General features: G+C 47.9%; 1 protein-coding gene across 5 annotated transcripts in view; it reads left to right on the top strand.

Annotated features, from left to right (window-relative positions):
- Positions 1-10,606: 10,606 nt before the first annotated feature.
- LOC110524992 (sushi, nidogen and EGF-like domain-containing protein 1) overlaps positions 10,607-20,318 on the top strand; it is a 153,622-nt gene continuing 143,910 nt past the window's right edge. For 4 of the 5 annotated variants that reach the window (XM_036983011.1, XM_036982966.1, XM_036982857.1 and 1 more), the window contains exon 1: positions 10,608-11,285. In XM_036983011.1, the coding sequence (XP_036838906.1) occupies positions 11,040-11,285 (246 nt within the window). In that variant the 5' untranslated portion in view covers positions 10,608-11,039. Of the gene's footprint in view, positions 11,286-20,318 lie in introns of all 5 variants that reach the window. The other variant, XM_036983052.1, reaches the window with a different exon arrangement.

Below are 20,318 nucleotides of genomic sequence, written 5' to 3'. Positions count from 1 at the left end.
CGGTACCCCTGTTATTACCTCGTACCCCTGTTATTACCTCATACCCCTGTTAATACCTGGTACCCCTGATAATACCTGGTACCCCTGTTATTACCTCATACCCCTGTTAATACCCGGTACCCTTGTTAATACCTGGTACCCCTGTTATAACCTTGTACCACTGTAATACCTGGTACCCCTGTTATTACCTGGTACCCCTGGTATTACCTCATACCCCTGTTATTGCCTCATACCCCTGTTATTACCTGGTTCCCCTGTTATTACCTGGTACCCCTGTTATTACCTGGTACCCCTGTTATTGCCTCATATCCCTGTTATTACCTGGTACCCCTTTTGATACCTCATACCCCTGTTATTGCCTCATACCCTTGTTAATACCTGGTACCCCTGTTATTACATGGCACCCCTGTTATTACCTCATACCCCTGTTAATACCTGGTACCCCTGTTATTACCTCATACCCCTGTTATTGCCTCATACCCCTTTTATTACCTGGTACCCCTGTTATTACCTCATACCCCTGTTATCAGCTGGTACCCCTGTTAATACCTGGTACAGCTGTTATTACCTGGTACCCATGTTATTACCTGGTACCCCTGTTATTTTCTGGTACCCCTGTTATTACCTAGTACCCCTGTTATTACCTCATACCCCTGTTATTGCCTCATACCCCTGTTACCCCTGCTGTTACCTGTTACCTGGTACCCCTGATAATACCTGGTACCCCTGATAATACCTGGTACCCCTGATAATACCTGGTACCCCTGATAATACCTGGTACCCCTGATAATACCTGGTACCCCTGTTATTACCTCATACTCCTGTTATTACCTCATACCCCTGTTAATACCTGGTTCCCCTGTTATTACCTGGTACCCCTGTTATTGCCTCATACCCCTGTTAATACCTGGTACCCCTGTTGTTACCTGGTACCCCTGTTAATACCTGGTACGCCTCTTATTACCTGGTACCCCTGTTATTACCTGGTACGCCTGTTAATACCTTGTACCCCTGTTATTACCTCGTACCCCTGTTATTACCTCAGTCCCCTGTTATAACCCGGTACTCCTGTTAATACCTGGTACCCCTGTTATTACCTGGTACCCCTGTTATTACCTCATACCCCTGTTAATACCTCGTACCCCTGTTATTACCTGGCACCCCTGTTATTACCTCATACCCCTGTTAATACCTGGTACCCGTGTTATTACCTCATACCCTGTTATTGCCTCATACCCCTTTTATTACCTGGTACCCCTGTTATTACCTCATACCCATGTTATTACCTCATACCCCTGTTCTTACCTGGTACCCCTGTTAATACCTGGTACCCCTGTTATTACCTGGAACCCCTGTTATTACATCTTACCCCTGTTAATACCTGGTACCCCTGTTATTACCTTGTACCCTGTTATTGCCTCCTGCCCCTGTTAAAAAATCATACCCCTGTTAATACCTGGTACCCCTGTTATTGACTCATATCCCTGTTATTACCTGGTATCCCTGTTATTACCTGGTACCCCTGTTATTACCTGGTACCCCTGTTATTACCTGGAACCCCTGTTATTACATCGTACCCCTTTTAATACCTGGTACCCCTGTTATTACCTTGTACCCTGTTATTGCCTCCTGCCCCTGCCATTGCCTCATACCCCTGTTAATACCTGGTGCCCCTGTTAATACCTCACACCCCTGTTATTACCTCGTACCTGTTACGCACGCCTCTATGAAGAGGGAACGCAACACCCTGCTACAACTAAACTCTCTGTGAAGTGAAAAAGATATGGACTGTAGGTGCGAGTAAGAATGACACCAGACAGAATGTGGTACCGTTTACAAGGACTTTATTCCTTTACACGGTAATATGGGGAAAAGGGGCTGGACGGAACCAAAGCAAAGAAAGTAAATCTCAAAGTCCCCCCTCTCCTATCTTACCTGCCTACCCACTACTTACCTAATTTAGCACCACCTGGTGCCCTAACCAAAATACAGGGGGTGGTCCGCCCAGGTCTTACCTAGTGTGCCTAGACAGTGAATATACTACGGGTATATGTATGCCCGCGGGCCTCTTGCCTAAGCACTCCCAAGGTGCCTTCCCCTTCCCCCCCTGGGAACAAATGAAACAGAATATTACACAATTTCACAAACAAACTAAGAAACAAAGGACATCAAATAAGCTCTATCTGAGCAACAAACTCACAGAACATACCAACTTCCCAGCAATGAACTCCCAGCAAATCGCTCTGCAATGACCTCACAGCAAATCGCACTGCAATGACCTCCCAGCAAATCTCTCTCTCCTGAACAGAACACTGGCTTTTATATAGCTTCAGAATGAATGTGTAACTGGAGACAGCTGTGTCTTGACGAGGGGGCGGGGTCAGCTCTCCAATTAGCCCTGGAGTCGACCAATCAGCTGCTTGAGGGATTTCAGGAAGCAATTTCCTGAAATAAAACACATGCAAATACACAAACTACAACACATGAACTGGGGAACGTAACATACCCCTGTTATTACCTGGTACCCCTGTTAATACCTCGTACCCCTGTTATTACCTGCTACCCCTGTTATTACGTCATACCCCTGTTATTACATCATACCCCTGTTAATACCTGGTACGCCTGTTATTACCTGCTACCCCTGTTATTACGTCATACCCCTGTTAATACCTCGTACCCCTGTTATTACCTCATACCCCTGTTATTACCCGGTACCCCTGTTATTACCTGTTACCCCTGTTGTTATCTGGTACCCCTGATAATACCTGGTACCCCTGATAATACCTGGTACCCCTGATAAAACCTGGTACCCCTGATAATACCTGGTACCCCTGTTATTACCTCATACTCCTGTTATTACCTCATACGCCTGTTAATACCTGGTTCCCCTGTTATTACCTGTTACCCCTGTTATTGCCTCATACCCCTGTTATTACCTGGTACCCCTGTTAATACCTCATACCCCTGTTATTGCCTCATACCCCTGTTAATACCTGGTACCCCTGTTGTTACCCGGTACCCCTGATAATACCTGGTACCCCTGTTATTACCTCGTACCCCTGTTATTACCTCATACCCCTGTTAATACCTGGTACCCCTGATAATACCTGGTACCCCTGTTATTACCTCATACCCCTGTTAATACCCGGTACCCCTGTTAATACCTGGTACCCCTGTTATAACCTTGTACCCATGTAATACCTGGTACCCCTGTTATTACCTGGTACCCCTGGTATTACCTCATACCCCTGTTATTGCCTCATAACCCTGTTAATACCTGGTACCCCTGTTATTACCTAATACTCCTGTTGTTACCTCATACCCCTGTTAATACCTGGTTCCCCTGTTATTACCTGGTACCCCTGTTATTACCTGGTACCCCTGTTATTGCCTCATATCCCTGTTATTACCTGGTACCCCTTTTGATACCTCATACCCCTGTTATTGCCTCATACCCCTGTTAATACCTGGTACCCCTGTTGTTACCTGGTACCCCTGTTAATACCTGGTACGCCTCTTATTACATGGTACCCCTGTTATTACCTGGTACGCCTGTTAATACCTTGTACCCCTGTTATTACCTTGTACCCCTGTTATTGCCTCATACCCCTGTTATTACCTCATACCCCTGTTAATACCTGGTACGCCTGTTATTACCTGCTACCCCTGTTATTACGTCATACCCCTGTTAATACCTCGTACCCCTGTTATTACCTCATACCCCTGTTATTACCCGGTACCCCTGTTATTACCTGTTACCCCTGTTGTTATCTGGTACCCCTGATAATACCTGGTACCCCTGATAATACCTGGTACCCCTGATAAAACCTGGTACCCCTGATAATACCTGGTACCCCTGTTATTACCTCATACTCCTGTTATTACCTCATACGCCTGTTAATACCTGGTTCCCCTGTTATTACCTGTTACCCCTGTTATTGCCTCATACCCCTGTTATTACCTGGTACCCCTGTTAATACCTCATACCCCTGTTATTGCCTCATACCCCTGTTAATACCTGGTACCCCTGTTGTTACCCGGTACCCCTGATAATACCTGGTACCCCTGTTATTACCTCGTACCCCTGTTATTACCTCATACCCCTGTTAATACCTGGTACCCCTGATAATACCTGGTACCCCTGTTATTACCTCATACCCCTGTTAATACCCGGTACCCCTGTTAATACCTGGTACCCCTGTTATAACCTTGTACCCATGTAATACCTGGTACCCCTGTTATTACCTGGTACCCCTGGTATTACCTCATACCCCTGTTATTGCCTCATAACCCTGTTAATACCTGGTACCCCTGTTATTACCTAATACTCCTGTTATTACCTCATACCCCTGTTAATACCTGGTTCCCCTGTTATTACCTGGTACCCCTGTTATTACCTGGTACCCCTGTTATTGCCTCATATCCCTGTTATTACCTGGTACCCCTTTTGATACCTCATACCCCTGTTATTGCCTCATACCCCTGTTAATACCTGGTACCCCTGTTGTTACCTGGTACCCCTGTTAATACCTGGTACGCCTCTTATTACATGGTACCCCTGTTATTACCTGGTACGCCTGTTAATACCTTGTACCCCTGTTATTACCTTGTACCCCTGTTATTGCCTCATACCCCTGTTATTACCTCATACCCCTGTTAATACCTGGTACGCCTGTTATTACCTGCTACCCCTGTTATTACGTCATACCCCTGTTAATACCTCGTACCCCTGTTATTACCTCATACCCCTGTTATTACCCGGTACCCCTGTTATTACCTGTTACCCCTGTTGTTATCTGGTACCCCTGATAATACCTGGTACCCCTGATAATACCTGGTACCCCTGATAAAACCTGGTACCCCTGATAATACCTGGTACCCCTGTTATTACCTCATACTCCTGTTATTACCTCATACGCCTGTTAATACCTGGTTCCCCTGTTATTACCTGTTACCCCTGTTATTGCCTCATACCCCTGTTATTACCTGGTACCCCTGTTAATACCTCATACCCCTGTTATTGCCTCATACCCCTGTTAATACCTGGTACCCCTGTTGTTACCCGGTACCCCTGATAATACCTGTTACCCCTGTTATTACCTCGTACCCCTGTTATTACCTCATACCCCTGTTAATACCTGGTACCCCTGATAATACCTGGTACCCCTGTTATTACCTCATACCCCTGTTAATACCCGGTACCCCTGTTAATACCTGGTACCCCTGTTATAACCTTGTACCCCTGTAATACCTGGTACCCCTGTTATTACCTGGTACCCCTGGTATTACCTCATACCCCTGTTATTGCCTCATAACCCTGTTAATACCTGGTACCCCTGTTATTACCTAATACTCCTGTTATTACCTCATACCCCTGTTAATACCTGGTTCCCCTGTTATTACCTGGTACCCCTGTTGTTACCTGGTACCCCTGTTATTGCCTCATATCCCTGTTATTACCTGGTACCCCTTTTGATACCTCATACCCCTGTTATTGCCTCATACCCCTGTTAATACCTGGTACCCCTGTTGTTACCTGGTACCCCTGTTAATACCTGGTACGCCTCTTATTACATGGTACCCCTGTTATTACCTGGTACGCCTGTTAATATCTTGTACCCCTGTTATTACCTTGTACCCCTGTTATTACCTCAGTCCCCTGTTAATACCCGGTACCCCTGTTATTACATGGCACCCCTGTTATTACCTCATACCCCTGTTAATACCTGGTACCCCTGTTATTATCTCATTCCCCTGTTATTGCCTCATACCCCTTTTATTACCTGGTACCCCTGTTATTACCTCATACCCCTGTTATTACCTCATACCCCTGTTATTACCTGGTACCCCTGTTATTACCTGGTACACCTGTTATTTCCTGGTACCCCTGTTATTACCTGGTACCCCTGTTATTACCTGGAACCCCTGTTATTACCTCATACCCCTGTTAATACCTGGTACCCCTGTTATTACCTCATACCCCTGTTATTGCCTCATACCCCTGTTCTTACCTGGTACCCCTGTTAATACCTGGTACCCCTGTTATTACCTGGAACCCCTGTTATTACATCGTACCCCTGTTAATACCTGGTACCCCTGATAATAACTGGTACCCCTGTTATTACCTCATACTCCTGTTATTACCTCATACGCCTGTTAATACCTGGTTCCCCTGTTATTACCTGTTACCCCTGTTATTGCCTCATACCCCTGTTATTACCTGGTACCCCTGTTAATACCTCATACCCCTGTTATTGCCTCATACCCCTGTTAATACCTGGTACCCCTGTTGTTACCCGGTACCCCTGATAATACCTGGTACCCCTGTTATTACCTCGTACCCCTGTTATTACCTCATACCCCTGTTAATACCTGGTACCCCTGATAATACCTGGTACCCCTGTTATTATCTCATTCCCCTGTTATTGCCTCATACCCCTTTTATTACCTGGTACCCCTGTTATTACCTCATACCCCTGTTATTACCTCATACCCCTGTTATTACCTGGTACCCCTGTTATTACCTGGTACACCTGTTATTTCCTGGTACCCCTGTTATTACCTGGTACCCCTGTTATTACCTGGAACCCCTGTTATTACCTCATACCCCTGTTAATACCTGGTACCCCTGTTATTACCTCATACCCCTGTTATTGCCTCATACCCCTGTTCTTACCTGGTACCCCTGTTAATACCTGGTACCCCTGTTATTACCTGGAACCCCTGTTATTACATCGTACCCCTGTTAATACCTGGTACCCCTGATAATAACTGGTACCCCTGTTATTACCTCATACTCCTGTTATTACCTCATACGCCTGTTAATACCTGGTTCCCCTGTTATTACCTGTTACCCCTGTTATTGCCTCATACCCCTGTTATTACCTGGTACCCCTGTTAATACCTCATACCCCTGTTATTGCCTCATACCCCTGTTAATACCTGGTACCCCTGTTGTTACCCGGTACCCCTGATAATACCTGGTACCCCTGTTATTACCTCGTACCCCTGTTATTACCTCATACCCCTGTTAATACCTGGTACCCCTGATAATACCTGGTACCCCTGTTATTACCTCATACCCCTGTTAATACCCGGTACCCCTCTTAATACCTGGTACCCCTGTTATAACCTTGTACCCCTGTAATACCTGGTACCCCTGTTATTACCTGGTACCCCTGGTATTACCTCATACCCCTGTTATTGCCTCATAACCCTGTTAATACCTGGTACCCCTGTTATTACCTAATACTCCTGTTATTACCTCATACCCCTGTTAATACCTGGTTCCCCTGTTATTACCTGGTACCCCTGTTATTACCTGGTACCCCTGTTATTGCCTCATATCCCTGTTATTACCTGGTACCCCTTTTGATACCTCATACCCCTGTTATTGCCTCATACCCCTGTTAATACCTGGTACCCCTGTTGTTACCTGGTACCCCTGTTAATACCTGGTACGCCTCTTATTACATGGTACCCCTGTTATTACCTGGTACGCCTGTTAATACCTTGTACCCCTGTTATTACCTTGTACCCCTGTTATTACCTCAGTCCCCTGTTAATACCCGGTACCCCTGTTATTACATGGCACCCCTGTTATTACCTCATACCCCTGTTAATACCTGGTACCCCTGTTATTATCTCATTCCCCTGTTATTGCCTCATACCCCTTTTATTACCTGGTACCCCTGTTATTACCTCATACCCCTGTTATTACCTCATACCCCTGTTATTACCTGGTACCCCTGTTATTACCTGGTACACCTGTTATTTCCTGGTACCCCTGTTATTACCTCATACCCCTGTTATTACCTGGAACCCCTGTTATTACCTCATACCCCTGTTAATACCTGGTACCCCTGTTATTACCTCATACCCCTGTTATTGCCTCATACCCCTGTTCTTACCTGGTACCCCTGTTAATACCTGGTACCCCTGTTATTACCTGGAACCCCTGTTATTACATCGTACCCCTGTTAATACCTGGTACCCCTGATAATAACTGGTACCCCTGTTATTACCTCATACTCCTGTTATTACCTCATACGCCTGTTAATACCTGGTTCCCCTGTTATTACCTGTTACCCCTGTTATTGCCTCATACCCCTGTTATTACCTGGTACCCCTGTTAATACCTCATACCCCTGTTATTGCCTCATACCCCTGTTAATACCTGGTACCCCTGTTGTTACCCGGTACCCCTGATAATACCTGGTACCCCTGTTATTACCTCGTACCCCTGTTATTACCTCATACCCCTGTTAATACCTGGTACCCCTGATAATACCTGGTACCCCTGTTATTACCTCATACCCCTGTTAATACCCGGTACCCCTGTTAATACCTGGTACCCCGTTATAACCTTGTACCCCTGTAATACCTGGTACCCCTGTTATTACCTGGTACCCCTGGTATTACCTCATACCCCTGTTATTGCCTCATAACTCTGTTAATACCTGGTACCCCTGTTATTACCTAATACTCCTGTTATTACCTCATACCCCTGTTAATACCTGGTTCCCCTGTTATTACCTGGTACCCCTGTTATTACCTGGTACCCCTGTTATTGCCTCATATCCCTGTTATTACCTGGTACCCCTTTTGATACCTCATACCCCTGTTATTGCCTCATACCCCTGTTAATACCTGGTACCCCTGTTGTTACCTGGTACCCCTGTTAATACCTTGTACCCCTGTTATTACCTTGTACCCTTGTTATTACCTCAGTCCCCTGTTAATACCCGGTACCCCTGTTATTACCTCATACCCCTGTTAATACCTGGTATCCCTGTTAATACCTGGTACCCCTGTTAATACCTGGTACCCCTGTTATTACCTAATACCCCTGTTAATACCGGGTACCCCTGTTATTACCTGCTACCCATGTTATTTCCTCATACCCCTGTTATTACCTTATACCCCTGTTATTACCCTGTACCCCTGTTATTACCTGGTACCCCTGTTATTACCTGGTACCCCTGTTATTACCTGGTACCCCTTGTTAGTACCTGGTTCCCCTGTTAATACCTGGTACACCTGTTATTACCTCATACCCCTGTTAATACCTGGTACCCCTGTTATTACCTCATACCCCTGTTATTACCTAATACCCCTGTTATTACCTCATACCCCTGTTAATACATGGTACCCCTGTTGTTACCATGTACCCCTGTTATTACCTCATACCCCTGTTATTACCTGGTACCCTGTTATTACCTGGTACCCCTGTTATTACCTCATACCCCTGTTATTTCCTCATACCCCTGCTATTACCTCATACCCCTGTTAATACCCGGTACCCCTGTTATTACCCGGTACCCCTGTTATTACCTGTTACCCCTGTTATTACCTCATACCCCTGTTATTACCTCATACCTCTGTTATTACCTCATACCCCTGTTATTACCTGGTACCCCTGTTCTTACCTGGCACCCCTGTTCTTACCTGGTACCCTTGTTATTACCTGGTACCATTGTTATTACCTGGTACCCCTCTTAATACCTCATACCCCGGTTAATACCTCATACCCCTGTTATTACCTCATACCCTTGTTAATTCCTGGTACGCCTGTTATTACCTCATACCCCTGTTATTACCTCATACCCCTGTTATTACCTTATGCCCCTGTTATTTCCTCGTACCTCTGTTATTACCTCGTACCTTTGTTATTACCTCGTACCCCTACACCAACTCGGTACTGGTACCCTGTGTATATAGCCATGCTATTACCTCGTACCCCTGTACACCAACCTTGTACTGCTACCCCCTGTATATAGCCATGTTATTACCTGGTTTAAACATACTCTGATACGCCTAGGTAGATGCACAGAGTCAAATTTCGATGAGAGGAGAGCTGGACGCTTGTAGCGTGTAACCTGTTCAGTCTGACACGCTAAGGTGCGTTATCTGTATAGACTCAGAGTGAAAGGGTTAAGCCAAAGAGGAGAGGAGGGAGAAGCCTTGTCAGAGTTTCTAGAGCACTCCTTTGATTACCATAGGTCCTCCCAGTAGTTATCCAGTTACCGGCCTCTCCTCTACCATTGGCCGACATTCCCTCATTATGCGAGGTAGTGAATCCCAAGGGGGGGTGTGGCCTAGCAGAGCTGAAAGAACTCCTTTGGCAGGCAGAATAGAGCTTTTATTGAGGGTATTTCTAACCCTAACCATCAGGGACCAAATCGCTGGGATTGTAAAAAATAAAAAAAATCATTCTGCTCCCCCTTTTTCTTTCAGTCTTTCCCTCTCAGTTTATCTCTGTGAGACGGAGCAGCAGCACAGCTTTACGAACCAACGAAGCACCCAGCAGCAAGCAGCGAGTCAAGTAGAATGCAAGGAATCTATCCCCTTGTCTCAGACAAACAGCACAACTGAGAGAGAGCGAGAGAGAGAGAGAGAGCGAGAGGGAGAGAGAGAGCGAGAGGGAGAGAGAGAGAGCGAGAGAGAGCGAGGGAGAGCGAGCGAGAGAGCGAGCGAGAGAGAGCGAGCGAGCGAGAGAGAGCGAGCGAGAGAGAGAGAGAGAGCGAGAGAGAGCGAGCGAGCGAGAGAGAGCGAGAGAGAGCGAGCGAGAGAGAGAGCGAGAGAGAGAAAGAGAGCGAGAGAGAGAGAGCGAGAGAGAGAGAGAGAGAGAGAGAGAGAGAGAGAGCGAGAGAGAGACAGAGAGAGAGAGACAGAGAGAGAGAGACAGAGAGAGAGAGAGAGAGAGACAACACAGGAGAAGGTTTAAAGGGCTGTTGTTGCTGCAGCTGTGAAAGAAGGTTCCTGTTCTGCTGATACCCCAGGTGTTCTGCTACCCTACCCTCTGATACCCCAGGTGTTCTGCTACCCTACCCTGTGATACCCTTTGCCTGTTGTGACTGTCCCTGTCACCTCATTCCCTGGGAGAGAGAGAGAGAAAGGAAGAAGGACAGAGAGAGAAACAACGTTAAAGATTTAAAGAGCTGCTGGTGTAGAAGACGAGATACTGTCCTTCCCTGTCCTCTCCTGTCCTCTCCTGTTCTGCTGCCTGCCTAGAGGCTGAAGCTGAGAGTCTGAGGGCGATGGTGAAGATGTCTGGAGCTGACCTGGTACCTGGATCCCTGCTACCCTGCCTCTGCACCCTGCTCTGCCTGAACCTGCTGCTCCTCCCTGGGACGGTCGAGCCGGGGGTACCCCTGGAGGACTTCTATCCTTTTGGCCAGGACTCGGGGGACTCCCAAACCATCTCCCAGGACGATGGCGGCTCGGGGCTGGTGGAGATCTCCGTTGCATTCCCCTTCTTCGGTGACAGTCACTCTGGACTCTACGTGAGTAAAGGGGAGCGGAGTGTGCAACTTATGAAAGAGAATGTTTCAGTCATGATAACCCAGTGCCTCCAGCACTATGTGTGTGGGGGGGGGGGGCTGAGAGTGTGGGGGGGGTGAGAGTGTGGGGGGGAGCTGAGAGTATGTATGTGGGGGGGGCTGAGAGTGTGTATGTGGGGGGGGGATGAGAGTGTGGGGGGGGCTGAGAGTGTGGGGGGGAGCTGAGAGTGTATGTGGGGGGGGGCTGAGAGTGTGTATGTGGGGGGGGGGGCTGAGAGTGTAGGGGGGGATGAGAGTGTGGGGAGGGGGCTGAGAGTGTGTATGTGGGGGGGGGGGGTGAGAGTGTGTATGTGGGGGGGGGCTGAGAGTGTGTATGTGGGGGGGGGGCTGAGAGTGTGTATGTGGGGGGGGGGGCTGAGAGTGTGTATGTGGGGGGGGGGGCTGAGAGTGTGTATGTGGGGGGAATGAGAGTGTGGTGGGGGGCTGAGAGTGTGTATGTGTGGGGGGCCGAGAATGTGTATGTGAGGGGGGCTGAGAGTGTGTATGTGGGGGGGGGCTGAGAGTGTGTATGTGGGGGGGGCTGAGAGTGTGTATGTGGGGGGGGGCTGAGAGTGTGTATGTGGGGGGGGCTGAGAGTGTGGGGGGGCTGAGAGTGTGTATGTGGGGGGGGGGGGTGAGAGTGTGTATGTGGGGGGGGGCTGAGAGTGTGGGGGGGATGAGAGTGTGTATGTGGGGGGGGCTGAGAGTGTGGGGGGGGCTGAGAGTGTGTGGGGGGGGGGGGGGCTGAGAGTGTGGGGGGGAGCTGAGAGTGTATGTGGGGGGGGCTGAGAGTGTGGGGGGGATGAGAGTGTGTATGTGGGGGGGGGCTGAGAGTGTGGGGGGGGCTGAGAGTGTGTATGTGGGGGGGTGAGTGTGTTTGTGGGGGGGGTTAGAGTGTGTATGTGGGGGGGGCTGAGAGTGTGGGGGGGGCTGAGCGTGTGTATGTGGGGGGGGGGTGAGAGTGTGTATGTGGGGGGGGCTGAGAGTGTGTATGTGGGGGGGGGCTGAGAGTGTGTATGTGGGGGGGGCTGAGAGTGTGTTTGTGGGGGGGGTTAGAGTGTGTATGTGGGGGGGGCTGAGAGTGTGTATGTGGGGGGGGGCTGAGAGTGTGGGGGGGCTGAGAGTGTGTATGTGGGGGGGGGGGGGGGGTGAGAGTGTGTATGTGGGGGGGGCTGAGAGTGTGGGGGGGATGAGAGTGTGTATGTGGGGGGGGCTGAGAGTGTGTGGGGGGGGGGGGCTGAGAGTGTGGGGGGGAGCTGAGAGTGTATGTGGGGGGGGTGAGAGTGTGTTTGTGGGGGGGGGTTAGAGTGTGTATGTGGGGGGGGGGGGCTGAGAGTGTGGGGGGGGCTGAGCGTGTGTATGTGGGGGGGGTGAGAGTGTGTATGTGGGGGGGGCTGAGAGTGTGTATGTGGGGGGGGCTGAGAGTGTGTATGTGGGGGGGGGCTGAGAGTGTGTTTGGGTGGCGGGCTGAGAGTGTGTGTGGGAGCTGAGAGTGTGTGTGGGGGGGATGAGAGTGTGTGGGGGGGCTGAGAGTGTGTGTGTGGGGGGGCTGAGAGTGTGTGTGGGGGGGGACTGAGTGTGTTGGGGAGCTGAGAGTGTGTGTGGGGGGGGCTGAGAGTGTGTGTGTGGGGGGGTCTGAGAGTGTGTGTGGGGGGGGGGCTGAGTGTGTTGGGGAGCTGAGAGTGTGTGTGGGGGGGAGCTGAGAGTGTGTGTGTGGGGGGCTGAGTGTGTGTGTATTGGACACACAGGGTTCAATACACACCCTGGTTCAGGGTTGTGTAAGACCACTGGGAGAAGGGCTCTGTTACATATCAGAGCAGTGTGTGTGTGTGTGTGTGTGTGTGTGTGTGTGTGTGTGTATATTTAACTATACTAAGGCCCGACAAGAATAGTAAACAAACAACTGGGGACATTTTGGGGGGTTTAGGGTTAAGGTTAGAATTAGTTTTAGGGTTAGAATTACGTTAAGGGTTAGGATTAGGTTTAGGGTTAGGATTAGGATTAGGTTTAGGGTTAGGAGCTAGGGTTAGGGTTAGGAGCTAGGATTAGGTTTAGGGTTAGGAGCTAGGATTAGGTTTAGGGTTAGGATTAGGATTAGATTTAGGGTTAGGATTAGGATTAGATTTAGGGTTAGGAGCAAGGATTAGGTTTAGGGTTATGAGCTAGGATTAGGTTTAGGGTTAGGATTAGGAGCTAGGATTAGGTTTAGGGTTAGGAGCTAGGGTTAGGTTTAGGGTTAGGAGCTAGGATTAGGTTTAGGGTTAGGGTTAGGATTAGATTTAGGGTTAGGAGCTAGGATTAGGTTTAGGGTTAGGAACTAGGATTAGGATTAGGATTAGGTTTAGGGTTAGGATTAGATTTAGGGTTAGGAGCTAGGATTAGATTTAGGGTTAGGAGCTAGGATTAGGTTTAGGAGATAGGATTAGGTTTAGGAGCTAGGATTAGCTTTAGGGTTAGGAGCTAGGAATAGGTTTAGGGTGAGGAGCTAGGATTAGGTTTAGGGTTATGAGCTAGGATTAGGTTTAGGGTTAGGGTTAGGGTTAGGAACTAGGGTTATGAGCTAGGATTAGGTTTAGGGTTAGGGTTAGGAGCTAGGGTTAGGAGCTAGGATTAGGTTTAGGGTTAGGTTTAGGAGCTAGGGTTAGGAGCTAGGATTAGGTTTAGGGTTAGGGTTAGGAGCTAGGGTTATGAGCTAGGATTAGGTTTAGGAGCTAGGATTGGGTTTAGGGTTAGGGTTAGGAGCTAGGGTTAGGTTTAGGGTTAGGAACTAGGTTTAGAGTTAGGGTTAGGGGATAGGATTAGATTTAGGGTTAGGAGCTTGGATTAGATTTAGGGTTAGGAGCTAGGATTAGGTTTAGGGTTAGGAGCTAGGATTAGGTTTAGGGTTAGGAGCTAGGATTAGGTTTAGGGTTAGGAGCTAGGGTTATGAGCTAGGATTAGGGTTAGGATTAGGTTTAGGGTTAGGGTTATGAGCTAGGATTAGGGTTAGGAGCTAGGATTAGGTTTAGGGTTAGGAGCTAGGATTAGGTTTAGGGTTAGGAGCTAGGATTAGGTTTAGGGTTAGGAGCTAGGATTAGATTTATGGTTATGGGATAGGATTAGGTTTAGGGTTAGGAACTAGGATTAGGTTCAGGGTTAGGAACTAGGATTAGGTTTAGGGTTAGGAGCTAGGATTAGGTTTAGGGTTAGGAGCTAGGATTAGGTTTAGGGCTAGGGTTAGGAGTTAGGGTTAGGAGTTAGGATTATGTCTAGGGTTAGGAGCTAGGATTAGGTTTAGGGTTAGGGTTAGGAGCTAGGATTAGATTTAGGGTTATGAGCTAGGATTAGGTTTAGGGTTAGGAACAAGGATTAGGTTTAGGGTTAAGAACTAGGATTATGTTTAGGGTTAGGAGCAAGGATTAGGTTTAGGGTTAGGGTTAGGAGCTAGGATTAGATTTAGGGTTAGGAATTAGGATTAGTTTTAATGTTAGGGTTAGGCGCTAGGTTTAGGGTTAGGGTTAGGACTTAGGGTTATGAGCTAGGATTAGATTTAGGGTTATGAGCTAGGATTAGGTTTAGGGTTAGGAACTAGGATTAGGTTTAGTATTAGGGTTAGTGTTTGGAGCTAGGGTTATGAGCTAGGATTAGGTTTAGGGTTAGGAGCTAGGATTAGGGTTTGGAACTAGGATTATGTTTAGGGTTAGAAGCTAGGATTAGATTTAGGGTTAGGGATAGGAACTTGGGTTATGAGCTAGGATTAGATTTATGGTTATGAGCTAGGATTAGGTTTAGGGTTAGGGTTAGTGTTAGGAGCTAGGGTTATGAGCTAGGATTAGGTTTAGGGTTAGGAGCTAGGATTAGGGTTTGGAACTAGGATTATGTTTAGGGTTAAGAGCTAGAGTTATGAGCTAGGATTTTATTTAGGGTTATGGGCTAGGATTAGGTTTAGGGTTATGAGCTAGGATTAGGTTTAGGGTTAGGCGCTAGGGTTAGGAGCTAGGATTAGGTTTAGGAGCTAGGATTAGGTTTAGCGTTAGAAGCTAGGATTAGATTTAGGGTTAGGGATAGGAACTTGGGTTATGAGCTAGGATTAAGTTTTGGAGCTAGGATTAGGTTTAGGGTTAGGAACTAGGTTTAGGGTTAGGGTTAGGAGCTAGGATTAGATTTAGGGTTAGGAGCTTGGATTAGATTGACTGCGTGTGTCAAATCAAATCAAATGTTATTGGTCACATTCACGTGATTAGCAGATGTTGTTGCGGGTGTAGCGGAATGCTTGTGCTTCTAGCTCCAACAATGCAGTAATATCTAACAAGTAGACTAGTGGTTAGAGCGTTGGACTAGTAACCAGAAGGTAGCCTAGTGGTTAGAGTGTTGGGTCAGTAACCAGCAGGTAGCCTAGTGGTTAGAGTGTTGGACCAGTAACCAGCAGGTAGCCTAGTGGTTAGAGCGTTGGACTAGTAACCAGCAGGTAGTCTAGTGGTTAGAGCATTGGACCAGTAACCAGCAGGTAGCCTAGTGGTTAGAGCGTTGGACTAGTAACCAGCAGGTAGCCTAGTGGTTAGAGTGTTGGACTAGTAACCAGCAGGTAGCCTAGTGGTTAGAGCGTTGGACTAGTAACCAGCAGGTAGCCTAGTGGTTAGAGTGTTGGACTAGTAACCAGCAGGTAGCCTACTGGTTAGAACGTTGGACTAGTAACCAGCAGGTAGCCTACTGGTTAGAACGTTGGACTAGTAACCAGCAGGTAGCCTAGTGGTTAGAGTGTTGGGCCGGTAACCAGCAGGTAGCCTAGTGGTTAGAGTGTTGGGTCAGTAACCAGCAGGTAGCCTAGTGGTTAGAGTGTTGGACTAGTAACCAGCAGGTAGTCTAGTGGTTAGAGTGTTGGACTAGTAACCAGCAGGTAGTCTAGGGGTTAGAGCGTTGGACTAGTAACCAGCAGGTAGCCTAGTGGTTAGAGTGTTGGGCCGGTAACCAGCAGGTAGCCTAGTGGTAAGAGTGTTGGGTCAGTAACCAGCAGGTAGCCTAGTGGTTAGAGTGTTGAACTAGTAACCAGCAGGTAGTCTAGTGTTTAGAGTGTTGGGCCGGTAACCAGCAGGTAGCCTAGTGGTTAGAGTGTTGGACTAGTAACCAGCAGGTAGCCTAGTGGTTAGATTGTAGGGGTGGCAGGTAGCCTAGTGGTTAGAGTGTTGAACTAGTAACCAGCAGGTAGTCTAGTGGTTAGAGTGTTGGGCCAGTAACCAGCAGGTAGCCTAGTGGTTAGAGCGTTGGACTAGAACCAGCAGGTAGTCTAGTGGTTAGAGCGTTGGGCCAGTAACCAGCAGGTAGCCTAGTGGTTAGAGTGTTGGGACAGTAACCAGCAGGTAGCCTAGTGGTTAGAGCGTTGGGCCAGTAACCAGCAGGTAGCCTAGTGGTTAGAGCGTTGGGCCAGTAACCAGCAGGTAGCCTAGTGGTTGGAGCATTGGGCCGGTAACCAGCAGGTAGCCTAGTGGTTAGAGCGTTGGGCCAGTAACCAGCAGGTAGCCTAGTGGTTAGAGCATTGGACTAGTAACCAGCAGGTAGCCTAGTGGTTAGAGCGTTGGACTAGTAACCAGCAGGTAGCCTAGTGGTTAGAGTGTTGGGTCAGAAACCAGCAGGTAGCCTAGTGGTTAGAGTGTTGGACTAGTAACCAGCAGGTAGCCTAGTGGTTAGAGTGTAGGGGTGGCAGGTAGCCTAGTGGTTAGAGCGTTGGGCCAGTAACCAGCAGGTAGCCTACTGGTTAGAGTGTTGGGCCAGTAACCAGCAGGTAGCCTAGTGGTTAGAGCGTTGGACTAGTAACCAGCAGGTAGCCTAGTGGTTAGAGTGTTGGACTAGTAACCAGCAGGTAGTATAGTGGTTAGAGCGTTGGGCCAGTAACCAGTAGGTAGCCCAGTGGTTAGAGCGTTGGGCCAGTAACCAGCAGGTAGCCTAGTGGTTAGAGCGTTGGGCCAGTAACCAGCAGGTAGCCTAGTGGTTAGAGCATTGGGCCGGTAACCAGCAGGTAGCCTAGTGGTTAGAGCGTTGGGCCAGTAACCAGCAGGTAGCCTAGTGGTTAGAGCATTGGACTAGTAACCAGCAGGTAGCCTAGTGGTTAGAGCGTTGGACTAGTAACCAGCAGGTAGCCTAGTGGTTAGAGTGTTGGACTAGTAACCAGCAGGTAGCCTAGTGGTTAGATTGTAGGGGTGGCAGGTAGCCTAGTGGTTAGAGCGTTGGGCCAGTAACCAGCAGGTAGTCTAGTGGTTTGAGCGTTGGGACAGTAACCAGCAGGTAGTCTAGTGGTTAGAGCGTTGGGCCAGTAACCTGAAAGATTGCGGGATCGACTCCCCGAGCTGACAAGGTGAAAATCTGTCGTCCTACCCCTGAACAAGGCAGTTCTCTGATTCAGAGGGGTTAAATGTGGAAGACACATTTCAGTTGAATACATTCAGTTGTACAACTGACTAGGTATCCCCCTTTCCTAACAAATTACACAACATAGACACACAAATCTAAGTAGGAATGAATTAAGGGGTTACGTGTGTGAGATATTGTGTCCTGTTGCCACAAGAATAGGTCAACCAGTGAAGAACTAACACCCTGTGTTTTATTTATTTTCCCTTTTGTACTTTAACTATTTGTACATTGTTACAACACTGTATATAGATATAATATGACATTTGTAATGTCTCTATTGTTTTGGAACTTGTTTGAGTGTAATGTTTACTGTTCATTTGTATTGTTTATTTCACTAGTGTATATTATCTACCTCACTTGCTTTGGCAATGTTAACACGTTTCCCATGCCAATAAAGCCCCTTGAATTGAATTGAGAGAGAGAGAGAGACACAGAGAGAGACAGAGAGAGAGAGAGAGAGAGAGAGAGAGAGAGAGAGAGAGAGAGAGAGAGAGAGAGAGAGAGAGAGAGAGAGAAAAAAACAGTGAGTGAGTGAGTGAGTGAGTGAGACAGAGTGAGACAGAGAGACACTTTATATATTATCTACCTCACTTGCTTTGGCAATGTTTCCCATGCCAATAAAGCCCTTGAATTGAATTGAATTGAGAGACAGAGAGAGACAGAGAGAGACAGAGAGAGACAGAGAGGGACATAGAGAGAAACAGTGAGTGTGTGAGTGAATGAGTGAGTGATTGAGTGAGTGAGTGTGTGAGTGAATGAGAGAGAGAGAGAGACAGAGAGAGACAGAGTGAGAAGAGAGAGAGTGGTGAGACCTATAGGAGAGAAAGGGAAAGAGAGAGAGAAACAGAGAGAAGAGAGAGAGTGGTGAGACCAATAGGAGAGAAAGGGAAAGAGAGAGAGAGAAAGAGAGAAGAGAGAGAGTGGTGAGACCTATATGAGAGAAAGGGAAAGAGAGAGAAACAGAGAGAGTGGTGAGACCTATAGGAGAGAAAGGGAAAGAGAGTGAGAAACAGAGAGAAGAGAGAGAGTGGTGAGACCTATATGAGAGAAAGGGAAAGAGAGAGAAACAGAGAGAGTGGTGAGACCTATAGGAGAGAAAGGGAAAGAGAGAGAGAAACAGAGAGAAGAGAGAGAGTGGTGAGACCTATAGGAGAGAAAGGGAAAGAGTGAGAGACAGACTGTGTATGTGCTGGTGTGAGGAAGCTCAGTGCTTTTGACAGTGCTTTGATCTGAGCTTGTCTTGTATGGGGTTTAGTTCCAACACATGGAGAAGCCAAAGGGCCTTTAAATCAACACCACCTGTTGGGGCTGTGCATCCGTCCGTGTTCAAACTCCCAATACCCCATGTCCCCTCCTCTACGATCCCTCACTTCCCTCCTCTCCCTCCACTCCTCTCTCCCTCCCCTCCGATCCCTCACTTCCCTCCTCTCTCCCTCCCCTCCGATCCCTCACTTCCCTCCTCTCCCTCCCCTCCTCTCTCCCTCTCCTCCTCTCTCCCTCCCCTCCGATCCCTCACTTCCCTCCCCTCCTCTCTCCCTCCCCTCCTCTCCCTCCCCTCCTCTCTACCTCCCCTCCTCTCTCCCTCCCCTCCGATCCCTCACTTCCCTCCCCTCCTCTCCAAATCCTCTCTCCCTCCTTTCTAATCCCTCACTCCCTCCCCTCTTCTTCTCCAACCCTTCTCTCCCATCGTCTCTGATTCCCCCACTACCCGTTCTCTCTTTTACACTGCGGTACAGGCTGAGGTACCATGGCAACAATAGGAGAGGTCAAAGGTCAGTGTTCTAATCTAAGCCCCTATAGCCTGGCTGGTGAGTGATGTCTTTGTAAGAATGGGGTTTCATGTCCCAATACAGTGATCGAGACAAACACAAACAGATACAGGGTCGGAAATATCACAACAAGCCCTGACTTGATGTGTCTTGTGTCCCGCTTTAGTTATGCCTCAGTACATATCGTTTTAATTTAGCTTCAGGCGTTTGGGTGCATCGCTCGTGAGGTTATAGTGTCCCATTGCAATTACGCTGTAGATCGACACACACAGACAGACACAGGGTCAGACAGACCATGACATGCCAGAGCTGAGCATCCTGTCATAATTATACCCAATACTATTTTAATAGATGTCTGTAGTCCTGGGTCCCAACTACCTGTCCTGTATCCTTGTGTCCTGTGTCCTGTGTCCTGTGTCCTTGTATAATAGGAGGCATTAACAACGGTCATTAGCAACGGTAGCTATGATCGAGTTGACATGAGATCTTTCTGTTTGAAATGTCCTGGGTGAGTGTCTGTCAACTACGTGTCTGTCTGACATCTTTTAATGCTGCGAAAGTCAGAAGTGAATTTTTAGACGAGATAAGACAAGTCTGTTGGTTGCTGTGCACTCAGATCTCAGATTAAATTATTAGAGGTATGGTGTGCATCCCAGATGGAGCCCTATTCCCTATGTAGTGCACTACTTTAGACCAGAGCCCTATTCCCTATATAGTGCACTACTTTAGACCAGAGCCCTATTCCCTATATAGTGCACCACTTTAGACCAGAGCCCCTATTCCCTATATAGTGCACTACTTTAGACCAGAGCCCTATTCCCTATATAGTGCACTACTTTAGACC

The sequence above is a fragment of the Oncorhynchus mykiss genome, chromosome 1 (genome assembly GCF_013265735.2).
Source record: "Oncorhynchus mykiss isolate Arlee chromosome 1, USDA_OmykA_1.1, whole genome shotgun sequence".
Taxonomy (NCBI): domain Eukaryota; kingdom Metazoa; phylum Chordata; class Actinopteri; order Salmoniformes; family Salmonidae; genus Oncorhynchus; species Oncorhynchus mykiss.
The sequence above is the reverse complement of the archived record's forward strand: the minus strand, read 5'-3'. Positions and strand labels throughout refer to the sequence as shown.